The following is a 25,203-nucleotide window of genomic DNA, read 5'->3' as shown; positions in this document are numbered from 1 at the left end:
AAAGGATTATATAGTTAAATTTATTATGAAAATGTTCTTAATTGTGAACCCATTTCGGAAAACAAAATTTATCCACGGATGACTAATTGAAAGAAAAAAAAAACATAAAATATTATGTAAAAAAATTAAAATCATAAATAATGTAAGTGGAAGTTTTCCGACCTTGGTCATCAAACCTTAATCTGAATAATACCTTCTTCGAAACTCAAAATTTCAAATCTTATTACAGTCTTTTGATAAAGTCAAAATTGAAATTATCTGAAAAAGTCCAAACTTGAAAATTTAGTCTTTATCCAAAGCCAAACCATACATTTAACTTTACATCAAAATTATCAAAACAAAGTTGTACTACCTTAAATTAAAGTAAATATTCAATTTTATAATATAAAAATAAAATTTAAATTCTCCTTTGTTTTCTCCACTCATCTCTCTCTTCTTCACCCCAAACAAATCCCCCCGCTCTCCCTGCAAAATGAAAATGCCACCGTTTTGGTCTCTCCCATTTTAACATCTGTCCTCTCTCTCTCTCTCTGTTACCCTACGCTCCGAATCTTAACGTGCGTACCCCTTGCGCACGATATGGAAGCTCCGTCCTTCGTCTCCAAAGCGAGAACCGCTTTCCACTCCGCAGCTGCCAAAGCCGAGCGAGTTTTCACTGATTTGAAATCCGATCTAGGTTAAAAAATGGAAAAAAATCTTCTATATTTTTGGCTGTTAAATATTTATCGCAAATTTTTTTTTTGGCTTTGCTATATTTAGATTTTTGAAAAAAAATTAATATAAATTCCGGCTTTTAATGGATTGTTGTTATTATTGATAACTGAATTTGTTTGTTTTTTTTTTGTTGTTTTTTCTTTATCCACTTTGTGAAGATTCTGATAAATTATCGCCGGCGAAGGAATTCAAGAACGAATCTCTGACGAACGAAGGCGAGTCGAAGGTAAGTTTTCGTTTGAAATTTGGTTTTGTTTTAAGCTGAAATGTAGTATTTAAGCTGTTTTTGTTTGTTTAGTTATTTGTTTCTATTTTGTTGTGAAATGGAAATTGGAATTAAGGTACAATGTGCTGTTTTGTTTGGCTCTCGAGAAAATGAAGTAAAGTGTAGAATTTTTTTTTTTGTTGAAATTTCGTTGTGCTGGACTTGTTTAAGTATTGAGGTCGTAGAGTTTAGCTTAGTTTGCTTGGAATGGAATCATAGGCTTTGCAATTTGTATGTTCTTTAGTTTTCACGTGCTTTCTTAGCAATGAAACAAGCCAGAAAAGGCTTTGAGATTCTGCTGAGTACTAATTATGCTAATTTAGTTGAGTTTTATTTGCATTTTATTTTCCCTGAAAATTTAAAGGAATTAAAAGAATTTATTTCTCAATACATATTTATTTATTTTAGTTTTAAATTTTGTGTGGTATGATGCAGTGTATTCATGAGGTAAAGCATTCTAGGTGGAGACCTGCAAATTTAGGGACAAAGCAAGAGTGGCAGGAAAGATTTAAGAATATACGAATAGGTAGAAAAGGAGTCGAAGACACCGAGAAAGTTGAAAATTCAACAATGGCTGCTCCATTCTGTGATGAAAACATGTACTTGCTTAACATGAAGAATGATGCGGAAGCAAAGGTACATTTGTGATTTCTCTTTATTTTGCTCAGCCATGGGTGAGGGTTGCTATAATGGATATTAAAATGTTTATTTTTCTGTCATTATAAAATTCAAATGAATGGATTTAGCTAACGAGATTGTTATCCTACAGGCTTTAGAAGCAATTCCCTCCGTAGATGTTTTAAATACTGTCAACACGAATAACATTCCTCCAACATCTGTCATCAAGCAATTGGCTATAGCTGTTGAGTAGGTTTTTTCCATTAACATGCTTTGAATTCTTAACTTCATTCGTCTTTCCCTGCTGTTGTTGATATTTAAAATCATTTGATGCCTCATGAAACATGCTGATTTGTGAATTGGTTCCCTTTATTGGGACTATGTTCCGGTTCATTTGCACCACTTTGCCATGATGATCAAGTGATTTTTTTCGTCATGATAGTGATATTTAATCTTCTGATTCAAAATGTGTTCTTGCTTGAGCTCATGCTAACTGGTCAAATGTGTGATCTATTGATTTATTATTTTTCAGCTTGTTTGTGGTGTTCATATTTTTCTGTGCTTTCTTCTGGTTCCAGGGCTGGAAAGAAGTTTAAGTTGTTGAAAGATCTTTTGGCATCTTCAGGAAGTTCTTCACCTATTAGGGAAAGGACAGGCTTGAGTTTCTCTGCAGTGAAGTCGTTAGTTCTTCGTGACAAAGAGGATAAACTTGCATCTGGCTTTGGTGATGATGAGAGAGTCCTGGCTTTGATTCATTCACTGTTTGATGCAGGTAGATTCATATATGTGATTGACAGGACTTGTGTTATTGTAGTAGATATGTTTCTTCTTTAATCCTTCATATTTTCCTGTGATGGTCTTTCACTTTCGTTGTAATATCTGCAAGATATTTGCAGAAGGAAACTTCCTCCGAAGGCAGCTTGTCTCTGATTCAAATACATGTACAACTATGATATCTTTGCCAAAAGACATTCATGGTGCTCCTCCAGAGAGCTTTCTCGTTAAGCTTTCTGAAGTCATTGGAAGCTTTAGAACCCTTCGCAAAATGGCTCTCTTTTGGTGCAGGGTTGTTATCGAAGTAAGTGGGCTATACAGAACTGTTATCTGAACTTACATGAATGGTCAATGATGAAAGAAAACTTCACTGATTTTACACGCTGGATCTGTTTGTCTCTCTAAAACCATCTTCTATTAAAACTTATATAAGGAAGTTCAAGGTATCATCATTGCATAAGATCATAATAGCCCCTTATCTAGCATAGCAACATGGTGGCACTTGGGTGTCAATTAGTAGTAGGATTTTTTCATGCCACAGGTTCTCTTCATGTGAATAAAAATCCTGCATTTTCACATTTTGATGCGTTTAGAGTTTGTTTGCATTAAGCATACTTGTTGTTAAATGTTAATCTTCATCTGATGAAAAGTATTTGGAATTACATGCAGCTGAGAAGATTTTGGTCTGAAGAGAGACATCTGCCAGGCATTCCTGTGGATGAAATTCCAGATCTAAATTCATGTCTTTTATATCAACAATTACAGGTTATTAACTGTTGTCTTTCAAGAAAAAGACGCCGTACTATTGCCACTGAATCATTTGATTCTGAAATGAGGGAAGCTAGTTCAAATGTTGAAGGGTCAGATAGTTCTATAGGCACAGTTTCTTCCAGCTCTGCATTGTATGCGCGACTTAGCACTGGAGAACTTGTTCTTCGATTGGGAGCTAATCAACCGGCTGATAATTTAACAATGTTGGAAACTGGTGAACCTATATACTCACCTATTGCCCAGGTTTGGCTCACAAATTCTGGTAACAGATTGCGTACCTTTTGAGGCTATTCCCATGGCTTAGTGTGTTTATGTATATGTCTGTAGGAAGGACCTTTGCTTTCAGAAGATCTTATCAGAGAAACGGAGGAGTTGGTGCTTCGAACGGGGAGGTTAGTATATTGACCAAACATTCCTTACTTTTGTAACATTTTATTTGGATTTCTCACTATAGAACTCTTAGTATCTTCTTTTAATGGTCATCATCTTAAGCTGTTTACTTCATGAATTTTGTTCATAAATCTTAATGTTATTAAGGTTATCTTGTTTGCTTCAAAACAATGATGTTATCTTTCAGGATCAACCTATCTAGCACTGTTATTTATGTTGGATTTTTCTGATTATTTTCTTAATCTTTTCTGTCTTTGTGTTAGACACATAAAAGTTTTTGAGTGAAATGTCAGTTTTTCCTCTGTTATCGCAACACTCTGTTGAGTTAATTATGTTATGCTTGCTATTCTTTTACTCATTGCCTTATCTTTCTTGGGTCAGTGTTGGTGCTGGGTGTTCTCAACTCCTCTCAGACATGCAGGCTTTCAAGGTGATATTTTTGAACAAAGAAAATTCCTCTATCTTACTATTGTTGTCGATACATATGAATGCAACAGTATATTCTTTCAATGCTGAATCTAAATAAATCTATTTCACAATCGTTTTAGGCTGCAAATCCTGGCTGTATTTTAGAAGATTTTGTTAGATGGCACTCTCCTCCTGATTGGACTGAAAGTGAGCCAAGCGATGAGGTTAACTCTTTGGTTACAAGAGGTCAACTAAGTAGTAGAATGCAAAAAGAAGGTTTTACCCAGTTTCCTATACTTAGTAAAGTTTGCTACATTTTAGTTTCTTATTGATAAGGTTTTACTTTTGAAGAGATAATATTGATTCATTGAATACGCAAGGGAGTATGTTTGAATGAACTTGTATAATGTCCTTGTGTAATTCGTATTAGGAGAATGAGGTCTGACAACCATAGCATTTCTCATGTACAACATACTCTTCTAGTTGAGCAGAGGGTTTTTACTTCTTGATGCATTTGTTTGGCATCCTTAAGCTGCAGGTAGTGTCACTTGCTGGAACTTTTGTTATAGTTGGTTCTGATATGTGAATTATGCACGTTTGTTAGGTAATCTGTGGCGTGAACTGTGGGAGACAGCCAAGCCAGTACCAGCCATTAGACAAACACCTCTCTTTGATGAGGATTTGGCAGTGTAAGTTGGATGCATAAGATTTGATGTTACTAGTCTTAAATTTTCTATCATAGGATCATTGCTTTCTTACAAGAATAGCTTGATTTATGGTTCCTGTAGGGAAGGAATTCTGAATTTCTTAGAGGACATTCCCACTTCTGAGCTTTTTGAACAACTTTTTGTTTCTCTAGTAAGTGTTTTCTCTAATAACAGATGAGCATTTCTTTGTTTATGTCTCTTATTTCCAATTTGAGTTCAGTTAAATGTATTCAAGCTGTTGCACTTATACCAACAATCTCCTCTCACCACCTCTCCAAGAAAAAGAAATGGAAAGAGGAGTCTGCTATTTTTTCTACTTTGTTTCTAGAACATGATTTGACAGGATTATCGATAATTGGCTGTTCTGTTCTTATTTTTATGTCACACATTATTAGTCAAAGTCATTCTTATAATGCTGATGTCTCATTTTTCTAATGTTCAGCTTGGTTTGGGACTTGTATTAGCTGAGGACAAGCTCTCTGCTAATGATAACTTGTCAAAGCTGTTTTATGAGTGCAAAGACTATGTTGTTGCAACTTGCCAGAGTGGCGTCTGGAATGATAAAACAGACAATCTTTGCCAGGTGGGTTCTATTGCACACTGCTGCCTGGATGTATCTACCAATGGAAATAACAAGTATTTTAAACATATTGGACCGATGTCAAATGCTTATGATACACTAGATGGTTACACTGAATGCTAATTGAAATGATGATGGAGTGCCTTTGTTTCCAGCATTCCTAGTGAGGGGAAAGAGACTTTGTTTTATTCAAATGCAAGAATTTGCATTGGTTTCTTCTCATGATTGCAAGTATCTGTTTATAGGATTTTGCTATTTCTTGTGATTCCTTTCCATTGTCTGATTGTGTACTTCTGATGATGTTCAATGTGAATTCTGTAAATAGGTGTATGAAACAGTGGAAACAATGTTATTGTCTCCTGATGATGTCATAAAGACAATAAAGCAAGAAGAGACACCGGCAAATGAAAACGGAAGCCCTGCTGGTGAGCTAAAACGTCGGTTTAAGAGGCTTGGTCTTAACTTTGGTGGCAAGGATAAACAGCGGAGAAAACCTCCTCCAAAAGACCAGAAGAACTCAGATGAAAACCCTTCTCGTCCATTTGGTAGCTTTTTTGATAGCAAGTCATCTTTATTTTTGAAGAGGCCTCCTAAGCCTGAGAGTCTCTCACTGGTTGACAAACCTCCATCCCTAGATGAAAGTGATTGGACATTGGTATGATCATACTATTTTTCTGTTCCCTTCTTTTCCCCTTGGGCCAAGCAGCATAGTTTTGCAGGTAATTGTAAATTATTCTGAAATGAGCTGATGGTTCCCATCAGAAGTAATTTGAAGTTCGATTCAAAAAATGAATGAATTTGTTTGTGCAGTAATTGCTCCCTGTATCATGTTCTGTAAATCGGGACTGTCTGGCGATAAATGCGCATTGGGCAAATAATAGGAGAAAATGACTATAACATGTTCATACAAGGAAACATATACTACCGTAAGGTAGAGTTTTTCAGGTCTGTTTTTGCCAATATGTTGTCATGTCTACAGTGAAAGCTGCCTGCATTCCTGAGCTACATTTCCTGTTATCTTCTTCATCCTCATCTTCCAAGGTTTAATCATTTCTCATTCCTCTTCTGATCTTCCCCTACCTTGTCGAATTCGAAATACCTGGAGATGAAATATGGTGCCACGAAATTTGCCAACAAGTAAACAACCAGAAGCAATGCACTGCATTTCCGGAAAACCGAATTAGCCCACATGTACATCAAAATTTCCTGACAAATTCAACAAGAAAACTAAAGAGCAACTAGACCTTGTTTGTAGAAAGACTGTGACATCACCAGATTGGGATGGAGGAATGGCAGCAATGGAATGGGAATTGGTCCTCAAAGGCACAAATGCATTAACAGTTTGTCTCTGTAAAACCAGCCTTGGAGGAGCTTTGCAGAAGAGCCAAAGCTGTCCTTCAGCTTTCAGTTTCTGTTTGGGTTTGAGCTGAGAATGGAAGGGAAGGAATGGAGATTGGCAACGGAGGCAAACCATCCCGACATTCACGGTTCAAAACCAAGACTTTTCCAGGCAGGATATGGTGTGTAGGATTCTTTGGAGGTAGCGTGGATAATGTTGATGGACAGTGGGGGATAATTTCGTGCCACGTGGCATACAACAGGACACTTGCTCGGATTTGGGTCAGTTTGTGACTTGGGTTTACTCTCATCAATGTCATAATCTGGCCCAATTCAAAAAAACAAAAGAAAAATAAATTTATAATATAAAAAGGTTAGAGTATTAAGTGTCTAAATAAGAAAAAAGAATTTTATTTTGATACATTAAAAAAAACAAAAAACAAATGCTCAAAATATTGGCCTAAAAAAGATTTTTTTCGTCTCCTTGATTTTGACCAAGATTAACACGAAAACTTTAATTTTAACATAGTTTATATTAAATTTTGATTTTTTAATAATATAGATTTTTAATACTTTATAATATGAAAAAGTACAAAACATTATGAAAAATAAATTTATAAATATAAAAAAGGGTACGAGTGTTAAGTGTCTATATAAGGAAAAAGAATTTTATTTTGAGAAAAAAAATGAAAAATAGATGTTCAATATCTTGGCTTAAAAAAGAATTTTTTTTTTCCGTATCTCTTTGATTTTGATGGAGATTAAAACAAAAACTCTAATTTTAACTTATTTTATATTAAATTTTTATTTTTTTAATAATATAGATGTTCAATATCCTTTAATATGAAAAAATAAAAAAATTACGAAAAATTTCATTTTCTAAATATATATATATAAAAGGGACGGAAAGTGTATACATCAAATTAAGTTTAGTTGAGTGAGACCCGAGGAAATTAAAGCCATGGATTCTTGAATGGACCAAGGCATTTATCCAAATTTTGCTACTCAGGTGCCTAACCAATTCAATTTCCTTTGAAATGTGGGGATTTAAGCATGCTTTTGTCTGGTTGGTGTTTGGGTACTGTTGCCTGTACAGCATACAATTAATGCCAGCAATACAAGTAGACAAATCACATTAATATTCTTTTGTTCATCAAATCCATCTTATCTTAACAATGGTTAACAAGAAGAAGAGTTTTCCTTCAAAATAGTTCCCCAATTCTAATTAATATCACGACTCTAACCTAACCTCTCTTCAAGATTTCCAACTAAATAAACCGGAATTTACACGTGTAATGTAATTGCGTAATTATCATGATAAGGAACGTACAATGATACAAAAATACCATTTCATAAAATCTTCTTTATGTAATATGATTACATAGTATAAGGATTTGAATGATTGAATGAAAAAAATTTATAATGATACGAAAATATCATTTTATATAATTTTTTTTTATATAAGTGAGAGTGTATAAAAATTGATTTTTCCCTAATTCAATCATTTCAAAATATACATGATCTTTTATCTAACTTGTTGATACTTCTTCGATTACGCATTGAATATCGAAATTTATGCGTGTAATATAATTACATAAGATGATTATTTTGAATATAAAAAATATATATTGATACATAAATACCGTTACATAAAATCTTTTCTCAACTTATACCGAAATTTACACATACAATATGATTACGAAACGTAACGATTTAAACAAAAAAAATATATATATCAATACAGAAATACCATTTATCAATTTACATGATCTAATTTTATCTTACTCCCTGGACTTATTATTCACTCTTTTTCTTCTTTATTTTTGGGGGGTTAAACTTCCATTGATTGCGTATTTGGGTATTAAACACATCCCCAACAAGCAAGCCGTGGCATTAATGGTAGCCTACGTTTTTCAAAGTCAATGAAATGCATGGGTACGGGGAGTGGGAAGAAGTAAACCCCAAAGCCCACACAGAGAGTTTCAACAAGACACGTTCATGCAAATTGCAAGAACTCGAGTGAAAATGGTCAATGGTACCGTTTGGGTTCTGAATCATAAAAACAATGGCTTTCATTGTTAGAACAGCAACGTGAAGATCCACTCGTTTTGATCAGACGTGGGACATGGTTTAGTGTTTCCTTTTTCAAAAGTGACAGTTGGGTGCATTAACTCTTCCAACACCGGCTTTTAGATGAGAAGATGAGCAAAATTTAAGACCTCAACTGTACTTCCTAGCTCCAGGGTTCATGGCTTCATATTTTTCCCTATATAAGCCCTCCTTGGATCCCCCACTTCGCACCAGAGTCATCTTTATAGTATCATAAGACTTGGCAAAGATGACTTCTTCTAAGCTTCTTCTTGCTTTGTTTCTTGGTGCACTTGTTTGCGCCACCAGTACTGCTAGGAAGCTCACGAGTGGGTTCGAGGATGAGAAAAACTTCTTTCATAGTCCGAGATTTGGTGGTGGCTTAGGAGGAGGTGGTGGAGGTGGGTTAGGAGGTGGAGGAGGGTTAGGTGGTGGAGCTGGATTTGGTGGGGGTGCAGGTGCAGGTGCAGGTGCTGGTGGTGGGTTAGGTGGAGGTGGCGGTGGAGGGTTCGGAGGCGGCGGTGGACTAGGTGGTGGTGGTGGATTTGGAGGCGGTGCTGGTGGAGGGTTCGGAGGTGGAGCTGGAGCAGGAGGTGGATTAGGTGGTGGTGGTGGAGCAGGAGGTGGAGGCGGGTTCGGTGGTGGTGGTGGACTTGGCGGTGGAGCTGGCGCTGGCGGTGGGTTTGGTGGCGGAGCTGGTGCAGGTGGTGGCCTTGGAGGAATCCCATGAAAGACATGCTAAAAGAAGAAAAATATAATCTCTCTCTTATATAGTTCACTTAATTTCAAATTAGTCAAGTACTAGTCAAGAATCAAAATGTACGATATTGTGATCGTGTGCTACATTGTTGTTAATCATGATCAATTGTTCTATTGTGATGTTTATGTTTGTTCCAAATGTTAATGAAAGAAAGAAATAAACTCATTATTAATGCTGGCTCTTTGATCCTTACATGTGATTTACGTACTCATTTAGGTATAATATGCATGGCTGCTTGAAGCAGCACCAAATCAAAGCAAATTCAGGTAGATTTTGTACATTCTCTTCATCTTTTTGCTGCTTTCTTTCAAAGAGGTAAATGGATCAATGGTTACGAACCTAACCTAGAAGGTGACACTCTCTTCCTTTTAGCTCAGCTGCAGCCTGCAGAGACATGAAAATGGAAGTAGCTGTCCATCTTTCATCATCCATGGTGTAACCTAGAATTGCATCTCTAGTTTTAGCTTATGCATCTCTCTCTCTCTCATCCCCGTTTAGCTTCCGATCTTACTCTAATCCGTCTGATCTAATCCATCTGATCTAATATGTACTTCTTTCGTCCTTGTTTTATCCGTATTTTTTAAGAATACATAATATTTTTACATTGATATTATAAATTTTTTTCAAATTTAAATATAAATACAACGAAACTAAAGTTTTTTACCTTTGTGAAAGTCACATGGTACGACAATATTTTTAATTCTCCACACCTAGACGATAGACCAACCGACAATACCGATCTCTCTCTATTTATTAAATATAATTAATAATGAATATATGTACCATATATGACATGATTTCTCAATCAAATTAAAAAGCAATTAATGCATTTTCAATCACAAAAATTGAGAACAACCACCTAAGGTCATTTTAATGACAATGCCATATATCTTGTGAACACTGTAGTCGTACTTGCTAAAAGAGTAAACTTCAATTTCACAATTAAATGAATACCAAAAATTCTTCTTTTGCCAATTTATAATTAAGGAAAAAAGGGAAACTTAATTTTTGAGAATTAAATGAAAATGCAACATTCTTCTTTTGTAATCTAGCTAATATTAGTCAAAATATGCATTAAACTAATAAATCATTTTTCATTAATACTATAATAGTAATACGGAGGTGGTTAATGTTGAATATTTATATCATTCTTATTATATACTCTCTTGGTCCCATTTTGAATATTTATCGATTTTAGTCAAACACGTATTAATATGACAATTATGATGATCTCTAATTTGCTTATTAGTACCATAATAGTATTAATATGACAATTATGATGATCCCTAATTTGCTTATTAGTACCTTAATCTCATTAAGGTAACAAAATCTTAAGGGTCCAAATCATTGGCTCAATGTGTTGAATTAATATTCTTCATGGTTCAAACCATAAATTGGGCCAAACTTTGATCAATCCAACCCAATTCTAAACCAAACCAGCCCACTAAAGTCTTATAAGCCCAAAGTTCTTGGTTCGGGTGTTAGCTCAGTCCTTGTCTTACTAGTCAAACGACGCCGTTTGCGATTTTCCTTTTTTTTTCCAATTCTCGGTAAAGACAAGAAAAGAATCTTCACTTTTCACTTTTATTCCAAATAAAAGCACGACACGTTAACGATCGCCAATGCGCTTTGCTGTAGTGGATACAGCAGCCCCGCTAAACGCGCATCTTCGCGGTCTCTCTCTCTCTCTCTCTCTAAGCACAAAGAAGAAAAGCGACATCTCGCTTAAAAAAACCCTACGACTCAAATTTGTCTGCAGAAATCAGGTCAAACCTCTCTCTCTGTCTACCTCGTCGATCTTTCCTTCCGTCACGTCTCATTTATTCTTTTTTTTCTTTAAATTTTTATTGAGCTTGATAGTGTTTATTCGGAGAAATCTCGTAAATATTTGATTTTTGGATTTTTTTTATAATTTTGAATTTTCGTTATTGATTTGATTTTTATTTTTTGCTTGTGATTTTGATAAAAAAAAAGAATTGAATATCGGTGATGTTGGGCGCTTTGAGGAGAAAAGTTGCTAGCGGAGGCTCATCAGCTTCGGTTAGAGCTTAAATTTTTTTTTGAATTGTATTTTATTTAGCTAGCGCTTGGATTTTATTAGAATTTGTTTGATTTTTCAGGTGTTAGGGAAGTCATTGCAGGCGATTGGGTCGGGTGTTTCAGCATCTAGAGTTTCTTCGAATGCTGGAAAAGAGGTAAATAATTCAGTTGAAAATGAATTTGGAATTTCGTAATCATATTTGCAGTTCTGTTGAATTTGAATTTTGATTGATCTCTATGCTATCAAATCCATGACTGTTATTGAAGATGATTGATTTACTTAAGACTTTGCCAAAAGTTGCTTTATGAAAATGACGCATTTTGTTGTCGGTAAAATTTGAATTTTTAATCTTTAAATGTGGTTGTTCTTTGTGTTTTCATCTCTGGAAGCAGAAAAGCAAGTAGTAAAAGTGATAAGCAAATGGAAGCTTTTGTTTTTTAATCATTTTGGGTTTGGGTTTTATCATCCCTTGGAAAATATTCTCATGAGAGTTAAATTTGAAGTGTTTGAACAGATAATATTACTTCAAGCAAGAGGAGTTGCCCTTGTCCGGAACTTCTCTCATCTCATTCTGCCAGGTAAATCTGTTGGGTGGTTTTCTTCTCTTCTCATGTTGGCATAATTGTTTTGATTGTCTTTGTTATTAATGAAAATCATTTCATGATTATTACAGGCTGTTCAGCTGGTTTAACGAAGACAAGGTTAGTTGGTTTTGAACTTTGTAATGCACGCCAGTATTAGGAATTAAACTGTCACTCATTAGTCATTACTTGACACAGTGAGGGTGTGAGGTGACTACTGGATTAATCTGATGGTTGTATGTAATTACCATAACTATCTTTAGTAGCAGGTCCATTTTAACGCAAAGTAGTCCATCTCAATTTTGTTTATATAGAGACAAGATTAGGTAGGGAAACTAAACCGGAAATTCAATGCTCTATGATTTATTTTTTTAATTCTTTAAATGAGTTTGGTGCTCCTTAGAACTTCTGTTCCCTAACAGCTGTTCTTATGTGCAGGGATGTCATTTCTAGCATTCGGTCAGAGGCTATCATGCAAAAGTCATGCAGGGCTTTCTCTTCTGGAGATGGTATGATATTGGCTAATTTCCTTAGTGAAATTTATTTGGCCGAAGGCTTTTTAGCATTTTTTTCTCTTCTTGTCTTTCTGTCAAATGGTTGTTTAATACATGGGTGTTTTTTTTTTGGTCTTTGTAAGAATTTAATTCCTATGCATTATAAATCTTCATTTGATAACCACTTTATCTGGAATAGACCGTTAACATCTAACCATTGTCAAACCTGTTTCAAAGTTGGCAGTTGGGCTGCCCAAGAGGTATTAGGTCAAGCAATGTGTCAAAAGAAGGAAATTGTTTAGTTCAGAATTTCTTCTGGAATAGTGTAAAAGCATGAGTATGAAAATTTTGGCTGCACTTTTGTTGGATAATAACTTGGGTAGAACTCCTGTGGTACTAGGTTTGCACCTGCACCCTTTTGTTATTTTTAGTGCACTTTTTACTTGAAAAAAGTACATATTGATGAGGAACAGGTGTCTGCTTGAGAACAGCCATTCATTCCTTTTTATGTTGCTATTATGTTGAATTTAAAAAATTTTAACTTTCCCCATTTATTTACTTGTGATGAAGGGGATCTAGTTGATGCTGTTGTTCCTTTTATGGGAGAATCAATCACTGATGGCACTTTGGCAACATTCTTGAAAAGTATGTTTTCCACTACTGTAATTTCCTTCTGATCACTAGAAATATTTGTATTTCTATGATTTTAAGTGCTTGATTGTGTATGCACCTGAATCTTTGAGAGCAGAACCTGGTGATAGAGTAGCAGCTGATGAACCAATTGCTCAGATAGAAACAGATAAGGTACTATCTCCACCTTTTCTTCTATTGGGAAAGTATTGTTCATATTGCTAATACCTGTAGTGTTTATTTTCATCAGGTAACAATTGATGTTGTTAGCCCCCAAGATGGTGTGATTCAAGAGGTAATATATCTATAGATCTGGATCTTTGGGTCACAAATGCATGCACACACATTTTTAGCTTGTTGGTCATTCCTAGACCCCTACCTTCTCATTTCTGTGAGAAAGGGGAGTGGACTGGATCCTGAATGTTAATGTTATGATTACTTCCAGTATGTAGCCAAGGAAGGAGATACTGTGGAACCAGGAACCAAGATTGCTATCATTTCGAAGTCCGCAGAAGGTGTAGCTCCTGCTGCTCCTGCTCAAAAGAAATCAGAAAAAGTTGCTTCCAAGCCATCTCCTCCAGCTGAAGCAGTAGCTAAAGTTGAAGCTACTCCTGCTGCACAAAAGCCTAAAGCCCCTTCTCCGCCACCTCCAAAACGAACTGCTACTGAACCTATACTTCCACCCAAGGAAAGGGAAAGACGAGTAAGTCTTTTCATTTGCTGTTTACATCCAAATGGTATTCTTAGAATTTCTGATGTGGAAAAAATGATGTTAGCTTCTTAGATAATAAATCCTGAATTTCTGTATCAATGGCTTCATGATTGCAGGTTCCTATGACAAGGCTTAGGAAACGGGTTGCTACACGATTGAAAGACTCTCAGAATACTTTTGCAATGTTGACAACATTCAATGAGGTTGACATGTGAGTTCAATGTTCCCTCATATTTTAGTTCTTTATATCAGGTATTTGTCATCCTGCTGACTGCCTGTGCTACCTAACTTTGTGAACATTTCTATTTCGGTTTGCGTTTTGGTTCAGATGGTTCTGACTGTATTGAACTATTTGCTTCCCTTTTCTTGCACAAGTTTTCTGTGAAGTTAAATCAGATCAGTTTTACTTTATGAAGGCTATGGTTTAGTCATGATAAAGCTGATTCTGTTGTTTGTCTCCTTTTCTTATTGATATGCTTCTCATTGTAGGACTAATTTGATGAAGCTCCGCTCTGATTACAAGGATGCTTTTGTTGAGAAACATGGTGTCAAGTTGGGATTTATGTCAGGATTTGTTAAAGTATGCAATGATTTTTTTATAAATTGCTCACATATGCACTGATGGTTTGCCTTCACTAACTGTGCTTTTTCTCTCTTCCCCTTACCATTTCTTCTATTTTATTGTCTCAGGCTGCTGTTAGTGCACTTCAGCATCAGCCTATTGTAAATGCTGTAATTGATGGGGATGACATTATATATAGAGATTATATAGATATCAGCATTGCTGTTGGTACTCCAAAGGTTTGTAAAAATTTTTGTTGATTGTGTTCTTTTTTGACATTTTTTGACCTTGCCAAATTGCAATTAAGCTATTTAATGTCTGGATGCAACTTGGATCATCAGTATATTTTTTAGCATTCTTTCTTGGCCAGTTTGAAAGAAATTTGTAAATCTATTTGGGGTTTATCTGAACTTAGAGCAGTTTTTAAAGTTGAATTGACTAATGAGTGGGTTCAAAACTTTGTCCTTTAATAAATAAAGAACATTATAGACTTGTTAAACATTATTGCTGAGCTGAAGTTGCTTTGTTTTATTTCTTGACAAATGAGAAAAAGGGAGATCTAGAAGATTATATCAATCTTAAAATTACTCTGCTGATCGTATAGTGCCAGTATTGATAAATATATGCATGGACCTCATTGCTGCAATGAAAAAGTAAAAAAAAAAAGAAAAAAGGAGAGGAACTATGTGATTCATGTTTCTATGTTAAGCTTTTTGTTCCTGTATCTTTCCTACCAGGGGCTTGTTGTTCCAGTTGTCCGTGATGCTGATAAGATGAATTTTGCTGAGATAGAGAAGACAATCAACAGTCTTGCGAAGAAGGCAAATGATGGGACCATATCAATTGATGAAATGGCTGGAGGCTCGTTTACAATCTCCAATGGTGGTGTTTATGGAAGTCTATTGAGTACCCCCATTATCAACCCTCCACAGGTTAGTGGTTACGGAACTGAATGAACAACTCTTTTGCATTTACTATTATGCACCTACACATCCTTGTATATGCATGGAGGTTCCATACAGTTTTGACTTGTCATCATAGATAGAGGTGTTTGCTTACTTTTCTGAGTTTCTCATTCATTAGCTTTTGTTTATGGCCAGAAAGAGAATCTCACATAAATTTAACAATTTTTTGGCAGTCGGCTATCTTGGGTATGCACTCAATAGTGTCTCGGCCAATGGTTGTTGGAGGTAACGTAGTCCCAAGACCAATGATGTACATTGCCCTCACTTATGACCATAGGCTGATTGATGGAAGAGAGGCTGTATTCTTCTTGCGTCGTATCAAGGATGTCGTGGAGGACCCTCGTAGGCTGCTACTTGATGTATGAAGGCATTAACCAGCGACTGCTGTGATATTTCATGGTTTTTCTGGCACATCTAGCATTGGATATACACCTCCTATTTTAATGAACAACAATAAGTGTCTAAAGTTTTGTAGGGTATCATTTGTTGATTCCACCCTTTAATGAGTTCCGAAATTGCGGCTGGCCATTGCTGAAATATATCGAGTATTGAAATACATATTTCTATTTTCTGTTGTGCAAATATGTCCGAACTTTTATAAATTCTGGTGTAAAGGGCACACATAACACCAATGGAGGGTTTAATGTATTATCCATAAATTGACATTAGTGACACTTTCAATGTGAAAAATCAGACATGGAAAGCTTTGGTTTCTTCTGAGACTCATGTACGGTGGTATTTAATCCTTTGCACCCTCTTAACATTAGACTCCTGTTTTCAGGTGGGGGGTTTTGCCTATTTCTTTCCTCTCAATTCTCCATTTGGGGATTCTGTAACTTTTGCTTGTAATGGCCTTGATAATTATGCTGCTAGGGTTTGAGTTCAAGTTCCACAGATGGGTTATGTCTACTCACTAATGTTTCAGGAGTTAGAGTGAACACTTTACTCCTCCAACCATCACTGCCCCCGGCCTCACGGCAGTCCACCGGCCGTGCTGGCCATCCTAGGTTATTGCAGCTGCTGACATATGTCCTTGACTGAAGGAGAGTCGTATGGTTAGTCTTTGCCATATCTTTCACATTGTGATTGCTTTCTCCCACCGTCCTAAACTGACTAATCCTGGTCAGGTTTTGGTGTCTCTAGTTTGCCTGTTTTCTTCATGACATGCAAAAATGGAAAAAGTCGTGTGTTTTTGTATATATATATTGCCACATAGAAAAAGAACTCGAGATTTACATGTAAATGGTCAAAAAAAATCAAAATTTTTGACCCAAGGCATCATACCAAGCACTCTTTTTCCTAATATTTTTCTCATGAAAATGTTGTTTTTTTCGTGAAATATGAAGAAAATGGAGGAACTTAACACTTTGAATTGACTGAAAATCATATTTTTTTTATATTTTGTTATTTAATACGTTGACAATATAACATGTATTTCATATTTTACACTCTCGATTAGTTAAAAACTATCACTTCATTGATAAATAATATTAAAAACTCCAAAACCTTTAAAAACAATCCATGTAAGATTCAAGAAAAAAAAAAGTAAAAAAATCTCAAAATTATTGATATTTTGTTAATTTGCTTAATTCAATTGTTTTTTAAAATTTATAAAAACGTATTATCAATAATCTCAAAACTAATGCATTAAATATACCTTGATATTCTCTCCCAAATCCTCCCTCCACCACAAAATATATTGTCCTTTTAATTTACCTACTTCCTCTTCCCTACTTTGTATGATATTATACTATTTGAGGTTTTGCAGACCATAGGAATTTCCAGTTTGGTTCAGCCAGAGGAGAGAGCTTCCAAGTGAAAAATGCCAAGGAGATCAGACTAGTTCGCACCTTTCTTTAGCAATGAAAATGTATAGTGAATTAATGGAGTGAAGTCTATTCAACCCAGTCTACACCTCCATAGCCAATATGGAAAGTCAAAAAGCTTTGTCAGGGGGGATCATAGACAAAGTTGTGGTAGAAAATCATTCATGTTGAAGAAGTCAGACACGTTTACTTCTGCATAAATACATCAGATTTCTCACGCATTTAACTGCAAAAGCCAAAGTGATCATGGCTATTCTTAAGGCTTCTTCACCATTTTTCTCTGGCTGTTCTTCCTCAGCTTCCTTTAGGAAAACCAGGGTCAGTGCTCTAATTAGTAACCCAAATGTTTCAGTTTCTAAGATCCTGAATGATGAGTTCCACAGAAGAAAAGGGTTGAAAACCTTTGAAGCAACCAATCCCCTGGTAGAAATTAAGCCTGCAAACAAGGAAGAAATCTTCAATTCAATGGTGTTGCGGAAGATGTATGCTATAATGGACATTGTAGCAGATAGAGCTGAAATGCACAAGAATATTGGAGCACAGCGTGATAACTGGAACTGGCTTCTGTTGAATTCTGTCAACGGGATGACAGTCACAGCTTCCATAATGGCTGGAATTGTAGCTGTTGGAGGAGGTGGAGGAGCATCGTTTTTGGCTCTGAAGCTATCTTCCAGTTTGCTTTACATGGCAGCAACCGGGGTTTTGGTGGTGATGAACAAGATACAGCCATCTCAGCTGGCTGAAGAACAAAGGAATGCTTCGAGATTATTTAAGAAGCTCCATGAGGAGATGAAGACAAACATTGCTCTTGGAAACCCGGATTCTGATGATGTGAAAGATGCAATGGAGAAAGTCCTGGCATTGGATAAAGCTTATCCACTTCCCTTGCTTGGTACCATGCTTGATAAGTTTCCATCACTTGTAAAGCCAGCTGTGTGGTGGCCAGAAGAGAAGGCTCAACAGGAAAAGCTGGTCAGGAAAGTAGAAAGAAACGGGTGGGATGAGGATCTTGAGGAAGAAATGAAGGAAATTGTTGGGGTTTTGAAGAGAAAAGACACTGAAGAATACATCAGGCTTAGCAAAATAGTGTTGAAAATCAATAAAACTCTAGCTATATGTGGCCCCTTGCTCACTGGCATAGCTGCACTTGGTTCTGCCTTGATGGGATCATCTTTCTGTGGCTCACTTGCTGCAATTTTGGGTGTAGTGTTCGGAGCTATGGCAATTGTTGTTAACAATTTGGAGCATGGTGGGCAGATTGGTATGGTGTTTGAGATGTATAGGAGCTCTGCTGGATTCTTCAGGCTCATGGGAGAGACCATAGAATCAACCTTGGGGGAAACAGAAGCAGATGAGAGGGAAAATGGAGAATTGTTTGAAGTGAAAGTGGCTCTTCAGCTTGGGAGAAGTTTGTCAGAGCTCAGAGACCTTGCAGATGCATCCCATCCAGCTCATTCTTCAACACATGAAGAGTTTGCAAGCAAGCTCTTTTGATTCTTCTTTGAATCCATTTTTATCTTCATTGCCATGGAAGACTGAAAACTCTGGTCGACCAGCTTATTTCATGTACAATTTCTACGTTGACTGTATATGTTCAAAATGTAATTAATTAAAAGAAGAGAGAACTAGACTTTGTCCAAGCCCAGACATGAATGAGCTCTGTGGATTTCTTGTAGGCCCAAGTTCTCTTAATGCCATAAGCCCAGAAGGTGAAAGGGTTGGCAGTCAGATAGACTCTGCCCAAGCCCATATAGATACTTTATCAGGCATTAATTGATTTTAATTCTTCAACCCAAGTCGAATTCAGTCGAACACTTGTAAACCAATCAGCTCAGCTGGTTTCTTACCAGCCCAAGTTTTCTTGGGCTTTAGTACAAGGATAAGGAGAGATGGACTATGATGTCCAAGCCCATATAGAACATTTATCAGGCGTAAATTCTTCAATCAAACCCAAGTTCAGTCCAAGTTATGTCATGAGAAAGAAAAGATGGGTATAGATAGATCTCAAAGCCCAAATACAATATGATCAGGCTTTAGTTCTTCAACTTGAGCTAACCTACACCCTTGTGGAGTCGTATAGAGGGCAAAGTTTTTGAACTTTTAAATTTGTTGAGGAGTAGAGACAGAACAAAGAAATTATTGGAACATATTTAAAAAAAAAAAGCCTCAAAGTGCATGAGAAAGTGCATAACCAATCGTCGAAGAGCCTAGCACTTTAATGTTGGTGATTTTCTTCAATGATACAAGACTAATAAACTTATTATAATCGATATTTGATTTAGTGATCGGTGCATGATTATCAACTCATTTGTTATTTAGTAATTTGCTATTTAGTAACTTGTTAGACCTTTGGCTTAATGTCACTATGTTTTTACATAGGAATTGTAAGAAAGAAAAAGATTAGAGAAAGTTCTTGTTGTGCTGCTTGAAAACTAAGCCTGCAAGTTATTCGATTTCACCTTGTTAACACGTGTTACACACATTTCCTATTAGTGAAGATATATTCTATCCTCTCTGTTAGTTATGGAAAGAATAATTCTTTAATTGAACCAACAGCTGAAGTTTTGAAGCAGATACCAAATATTTTCAACATGTCAAGTCATTTTCACCCCATAAATTTGAATATGATTTCCTCATAACCCATTGCAGTTGTATGTTTTTTTCCCGAATAGCTTCATTAGTTCAACATGTTCCATCTCTTGTTCATACTTGTTTCTGCTGAAATGGCTCTGGTTTTGGTACTTCTGTTCAGCTCTCCTCTGAGGAACCTGGTGATCAAGGTATTGGACAAGATTAAAGAAGGGAGAGGCCCTGTGATTTCAAAGACTGTTGCAGGAACTTTGTTTGTTGTCTTTATCTCCATCTCATACAACGCAATAGAGATCCAGAAACGGGCACTGGAAGGAGGTGTGATCAATCCAACTGATGAGGTTCTCTTGGCCAATCGAATCCTGGAAGCATCCCTTATGGGTAATTCATCATCATGAACTTGAATTTAATGTTCCTGTAAGAGTTTTTAACCATGTAGACCAATTCCAGAAGCTAAGTTTTCATGCTTTAAGATATGCTTGCTAGCTAGCTAGCTGTCAGGACTGAATCTTAATCTGTTGTCTTGTCTGCTGCATTTGTAGAAACCATGGGTTTGACAATGTTTCCAATATGGTATAAGTAAGCTGAACTTAAAGACTGGGAAAATTGGTGTCTGAAAAGGCTCTTTACTAGCTTGTATAGATTGCTTCATAGACTAGGTAAAATTACAGCATTGATTCTTCATTCACTGCAAAAGTTATAATTAATCTTAGTAGATGGTTTAACCTTGCTCATTATGTACCATTGCCTGAATTGCTTGAAATTGTCAGATTAAAATCCTCTGCCCCCACTTGGTATCTCGTTTCTTTCATAAATTTATATCACGTGTCCAATCTTAATTATTGATTAAAAACCCTAATTTTAACAGAACGGTTAGAGTGACGTTAATATAAGAAGTTTATTAGATACGTCGTGTAAAATTAGGATAGAGACATCAAACAGGACATCAAACGGGAGTAGAAGATTTTCATTCGAAATTATCAGCAGGGTGCATTTTCTTAGCAAAAAAGAAAAGCTCAAATGACCCTTTGAAAGAAGTTTTCTAACTTTCATATCAAAGGATTATATTACAGGGTTTGCTCTATTCCTTGCACTGGTTACATATAGATTACACTACCATATCAAAGAGCTCAATCCAGCAAGGAGGAGATTGGAGGCAGATGAAAAAGCAGAACCAAAGGTTGTAGAAGGTTCTCTAAAGCAAGAACACTCAAAGAAGGCAACAGCTTCCAGAACAAGTGATGTTAGACTGAAAGATTAGTCTTCGTAGACTAAAGCTTTATGCTTAATTTACTTGATAAAACAGAAATGTAAACATGCCTAAGACAAGGTCTTATGTTATGATAAGATTCAAGAATAAGAAGAATGAAATTCATGGTGTTGATTATGGTAGATTCATCAAATTGCTCAAACATTATATGGCCAGACAGACTTTTCCTGTTGTCTGATATCAATCATGAATCAAAATTTCTAATAACCTAGATCAGACCTTCCTTCAGAACTTGAATGAACTTTTTACCTGAGACTGGAAAACTGGCATGGGATGGACCCAAACCAGAAGGCTACAATGAATCAAATCATGAATAGTCTAGAAGGATTAACTTGCAGCTGGTGGTTTCAAAGATGGGGAATTTTCAATTTCATGGACAAAGATTATGTAATTGTCAAACAAACATGTGAAAGGCTGATACTTGGCCTGAGTAAGTAAATACACCTGCCATTGTTGAACCAAGATTGTAAAAGGGTAATGCTTAGTCATCATTTCTCTGTCAGTTGACTCAAACAAGATTAGGCAAACCAAAACAATGTCTGTTTGTCCCACTTGTGCACCTAAAAGCCTCTTCTGTTTTTTGCTTTCACATGTGAAGTTTCTTCACAGAAGACTGAGAGCAGTTGACCTTCCTGATAGCTTGACTCTGTTAAAAGTCATTGCATGATACATTAAAAAAATGAAGTCAACCCCCCTCCCTTCCAGTCTCCCTCAAGCACCTAATGCTTCAGCATCAGCCTTTCTAGAAGAGAGTGATGCAACTAATCAAGATCAAGGGGAAAAACTAGGTTCAATGTTTTGACTTAATCTCCATTGCTGTAACTGTAAGACATAGAAGAAAAATCTATTTCTACTGGATTCCACAACGACAAACCTCACAGCTTTAGTGTCATGGTCTACACCCACCCGTAAGGTATTATTTACTGAGTATGAACACTTAAATACTCAATCATACTTTAATACACAGTTGACATAGAATTCACGACTTTTCTTTGAGACTGTGATACTTAGCATCCAAACATATGCATGTATTCTGGGTTCAAAACAGTGAAGCCCTTGGACTTTTTTATGTACTTAGATCCTCATTTTATGCAGAAAATTATCAGGAATGTTTTTGGTAATTGCCCTCATTTTGCAAGTACAGAACTAATGAAACCGCCACATGCATTTGCCTAGGGTGGAATAGGCTAAGATTAATTTATTAATCTTATTTAACCCACAAAGGTAACGAGAAGCCAAGCTTGACTTGTTCCTTATCTATCTACATGAGCCTAAAGTCTCTTCTGTTCACACAAAGAAGTGTGAACGCAATTAATAGTGGCTGGTGACTTTGTTCAGAAGTCATACTTTTCAAAACAGCAGCAGGCCAAGTTAATCACCTGCTTGCTGCCGGCCGGCCATCTCAGCCTCACCGTTTGAAATTAAGAATATGATTCATATATGAAAGATGGGATATTGGAAAGAGATTCAATAGAACAAGAATTTTCATTAACTGTCTGAAAATTGAGATTGTCTGATACAAAAGAATCATCTGTTACACTGTCAAATGGCAATATAAGGTCTGTTCTAACTCTAATCCTGCTAAAATCAATGATGGTTTCAATAGAATTATCCAACAAGTTACCATGATCTAAGATTGAGCTTTCAATGGTAAGTTCATCTTGGAAAAGATCCAGGAATGATGGAGTTGTAAATGAAGAATCATCTCCTAAGATGGCATTGCTCTCACCAGAACAATCCTTGGTTTCTTCAATGTCGATGCTTCTAACTGTGATCCAATCTTCATTCCAAGTCCAATTGGAAGCATTGGAAGCTGGTGACAGAGTGGCTTGAAGCAGTTTCTTGATCCTGTTGGCTGGAGAACTCGAAGAAATCCCTTCAGGAATCAAATTCTTAGGACTTTCCACCACATCAAGTGAATCCCAGAAAGCTTGATCCAACACAGAACTTGGAGAATCCATGGTGGAATCCTTTACTTCCTTCAAATGGGTATCCAATTCTTCCACAAATGGATGTTGAAGCAATTCTTTAGCTGTCCATCTCTCTTTGGCATCCCTCCTCAGACACTTGCTAACAAAATCCTTACCTTTCTCGCAAAACCACTTGGGAATCTCGGGTACATCCTCGGAAAATCCAATCTTGTAAAGAGCTGACACTGGATCATTCAGCTCCGGCCATGGTGAATTTCCGGTGCCCATCTCTATAATTGTACATCCAAGAGCCCATATATCAGCTCCATAACCCTGCTCCTTCCCACGTGCCACCTCCGGTGCCATGAAAGCCGGTGTACCGGAAAATGCTGACGTGTCGAATCGATCATCACCACCAACTTTTCCCATCAACTTAGCACAGCCAAGATCAGCAATCTTCGCTCCTTCTTCACCTATCAAAATATTCTGGCTCTTGATGTCACAATGCACCACCCCATTCCCATGAAGATAATCCAAACCTTGTAGAATCTGCCTGGTGTACAACCTCACTTTCTCTTCACCCAATCTCCCCCCGACCCTTTGAATCTCCTCGAACAGCGTGCCGCCGAAGACATACTCCATGCAAAGGTTGTACGTAGGCTTGTTACTACTCGTTTCGTTCCTAACACCACACCCTATGTACTTAACTATACGAGGACAGCTCAGTTTGGACAACAAGTAACTCTCTCTTTGTAACAACATGGAGTGACACAACTCGCTCGACTTCACCGCGAAAACCTCCCCGGAAGGCACCGCGGTGGCTAGAGACACCGTGGCGGTGGCGCCACGGCCTATGGCAGGTCCTCTAATCCACTCCATATGAACACCAACCCAAGAAACAAAGATGGGTTCTATGATATATAAACAAATGTGTGTGTGTATATATATATATATATATATATATATANAAATAGTGTGTGTGTATATATATATATATATATATATATATAGAAACTTTGGGTTGGGTGACTAAATCCAAGCCATATGCAACAACTTAAGAAAGATTCTTCAGCTATTTATGATCGTCCGCAAATGGACAAAAATCTCTTTCTTACTTTGTTGGACTTGGTTCGTACCACGTGGCACAATGTGTGTGCCCCTCCCCCTTGTTTTGACAGCTCCTCCGACCGCCTACGGACGGCGGTCGCTTAAGCTTGTAATAAAGCCCTTCACATGACGACACGTGAGCACGTGCCGAGATTGCGGTGTTGAATGAACAGGATTATTGGGGTTAATTAACTCCTTAATTAAGGTTTTGCGGCGCAAAGTTGTTTAATTAACAGTTAACCGTAAGCGCGAATTCGAGTTTTATATCTTGCTTAGTTTGCAAGCTCTAATAAAATAAAATTCAATACTCGATACTCTCGATATTATCTTAATCTTCGAAAAAGTTGAAGAAAGATAAACATTTAGAGACAGATACAGTATTATTTTACTGCACTATAAGGCTTAATTGGACAGACTTGAATGTGGCTATGCATGCATGAATGAATGAATGTCTACATCATTTGTGCTTGTTAAGTAACTTAGCAAACTGTTTAACTGATTTGAATTGAGAAAAAGTTATGAATGATGTGAAAGATACTCTTTGAAAATTATTGTTTATTCAACCTTATCTTCTTCATTAATCCCTTTTTTTTTCATTTTAAAGTAATATTATTTATAAGTAATTAAAATTTTAACTAGGTTAAGAAAAGAAATAGATTTCGAATATGGAAAGATAAAATACATTTAAAAAGTATTATCTTAATTCAATTCGAGTTTATTAGATTGTAAAAGAATATCTTATCATAAAATAATATATTTGAACAAGTTTTATAAATCTTGCTATAGATCGTTACAGAAGATTTTCGATTGTAAAATTTGAGAAATATATACGTATAGATCTCAACCTTGTGCAAAAGCTACATTAATTTCTTGTAATTGAGGTACATTGAAGTAATCTTAGTATTGTGGGATGTGGAGATACGTGTTCCACACCCAATTCTTTGCAACGTGAAATCGGCAAACAAAAGAAAAAAAAAAGCTTAGTCTACCTAAGAACATGCTCTTGCTTTCCAAGGGCATGAACTTGCAAAGTTGGCCTATTGATTAGAGGGAATCAAAGCAAAAGTAAAAGAGCCGGCAAAAGAGGTTGGCAGGCAACCAAC

The 25,203-nt window shown here is 36.4% G+C and overlaps 7 protein-coding genes across 7 annotated transcripts; 5 read left to right on the top strand and 2 right to left on the bottom strand.

Moving 5' to 3' along the window:
- Positions 415-6,040, top strand: LOC18593473. The gene is made up of 14 exons (XM_007020712.2): positions 415-676; positions 873-940; positions 1,415-1,615; positions 1,749-1,846; positions 2,176-2,369; positions 2,494-2,675; positions 3,041-3,385; positions 3,470-3,534; positions 3,914-3,962; positions 4,081-4,216; positions 4,545-4,629; positions 4,729-4,798; positions 5,090-5,230; positions 5,553-6,040. The coding sequence occupies exons 1-14, from the start codon at positions 580-582 to the stop codon at positions 5,886-5,888; spliced, it is 2,067 nt and encodes a 688-aa protein (XP_007020774.2). The 5' UTR covers positions 415-579; the 3' UTR covers positions 5,889-6,040.
- Positions 6,056-6,770, bottom strand: LOC18593472. Its single transcript, XM_007020711.2, has 2 exons — positions 6,472-6,770; positions 6,056-6,386 (listed from the first exon to the last, which is right to left on the bottom strand). Exons 1-2 carry the CDS (start codon positions 6,699-6,701, stop codon positions 6,275-6,277), a joined length of 342 nt encoding a protein of 113 aa, XP_007020773.2. The 5' UTR covers positions 6,702-6,770; the 3' UTR covers positions 6,056-6,274.
- LOC18593471 (glycine-rich protein 5) lies at positions 8,832-9,605 on the top strand. The gene has a single exon (XM_018124106.1). It carries the CDS (start codon positions 8,904-8,906, stop codon positions 9,381-9,383), a length of 480 nt encoding a protein of 159 aa, XP_017979595.1. The 5' UTR covers positions 8,832-8,903; the 3' UTR covers positions 9,384-9,605.
- On the top strand, positions 11,005-16,118 carry LOC18593470 (dihydrolipoyllysine-residue succinyltransferase component of 2-oxoglutarate dehydrogenase complex 2, mitochondrial). The gene is made up of 15 exons (XM_007020709.2): positions 11,005-11,179; positions 11,388-11,453; positions 11,534-11,608; positions 11,969-12,032; positions 12,128-12,155; positions 12,474-12,544; positions 13,100-13,174; positions 13,278-13,333; positions 13,410-13,454; positions 13,605-13,862; positions 13,988-14,082; positions 14,361-14,451; positions 14,562-14,672; positions 15,171-15,365; positions 15,572-16,118. Exons 2-15 carry the CDS (start codon positions 11,403-11,405, stop codon positions 15,761-15,763), a joined length of 1,407 nt encoding a protein of 468 aa, XP_007020771.1. The 5' UTR covers positions 11,005-11,179; positions 11,388-11,402; the 3' UTR covers positions 15,764-16,118.
- LOC108662976 (probable F-box protein At4g22030) lies at positions 17,098-19,030 on the top strand. Its single transcript, XM_018125170.1, has one exon. It carries the CDS (start codon positions 17,471-17,473, stop codon positions 18,716-18,718), a length of 1,248 nt encoding a protein of 415 aa, XP_017980659.1. The 5' UTR covers positions 17,098-17,470; the 3' UTR covers positions 18,719-19,030.
- Positions 19,773-21,225, top strand: LOC18593469. Its single transcript, XM_018124576.1, has 2 exons — positions 19,773-20,194; positions 20,887-21,225. Exons 1-2 carry the CDS (start codon positions 19,912-19,914, stop codon positions 21,072-21,074), a joined length of 471 nt encoding a protein of 156 aa, XP_017980065.1. The 5' UTR covers positions 19,773-19,911; the 3' UTR covers positions 21,075-21,225.
- Positions 22,505-23,936, bottom strand: LOC18593468 (mitogen-activated protein kinase kinase kinase NPK1). Its single transcript, XM_007020707.2, has one exon. The coding sequence runs from the start codon at positions 23,870-23,872 to the stop codon at positions 22,505-22,507; it is 1,368 nt and encodes a 455-aa protein (XP_007020769.2). The 5' UTR covers positions 23,873-23,936.

The sequence above is a fragment of the Theobroma cacao genome, chromosome 7 (assembly GCF_000208745.1).
Source record: "Theobroma cacao cultivar B97-61/B2 chromosome 7, Criollo_cocoa_genome_V2, whole genome shotgun sequence".
NCBI classification, from domain to species: Eukaryota; Viridiplantae; Streptophyta; class Magnoliopsida; order Malvales; family Malvaceae; genus Theobroma; species Theobroma cacao.
The sequence above is the reverse complement of the archived record's forward strand: the minus strand, read 5'-3'. Positions and strand labels throughout refer to the sequence as shown.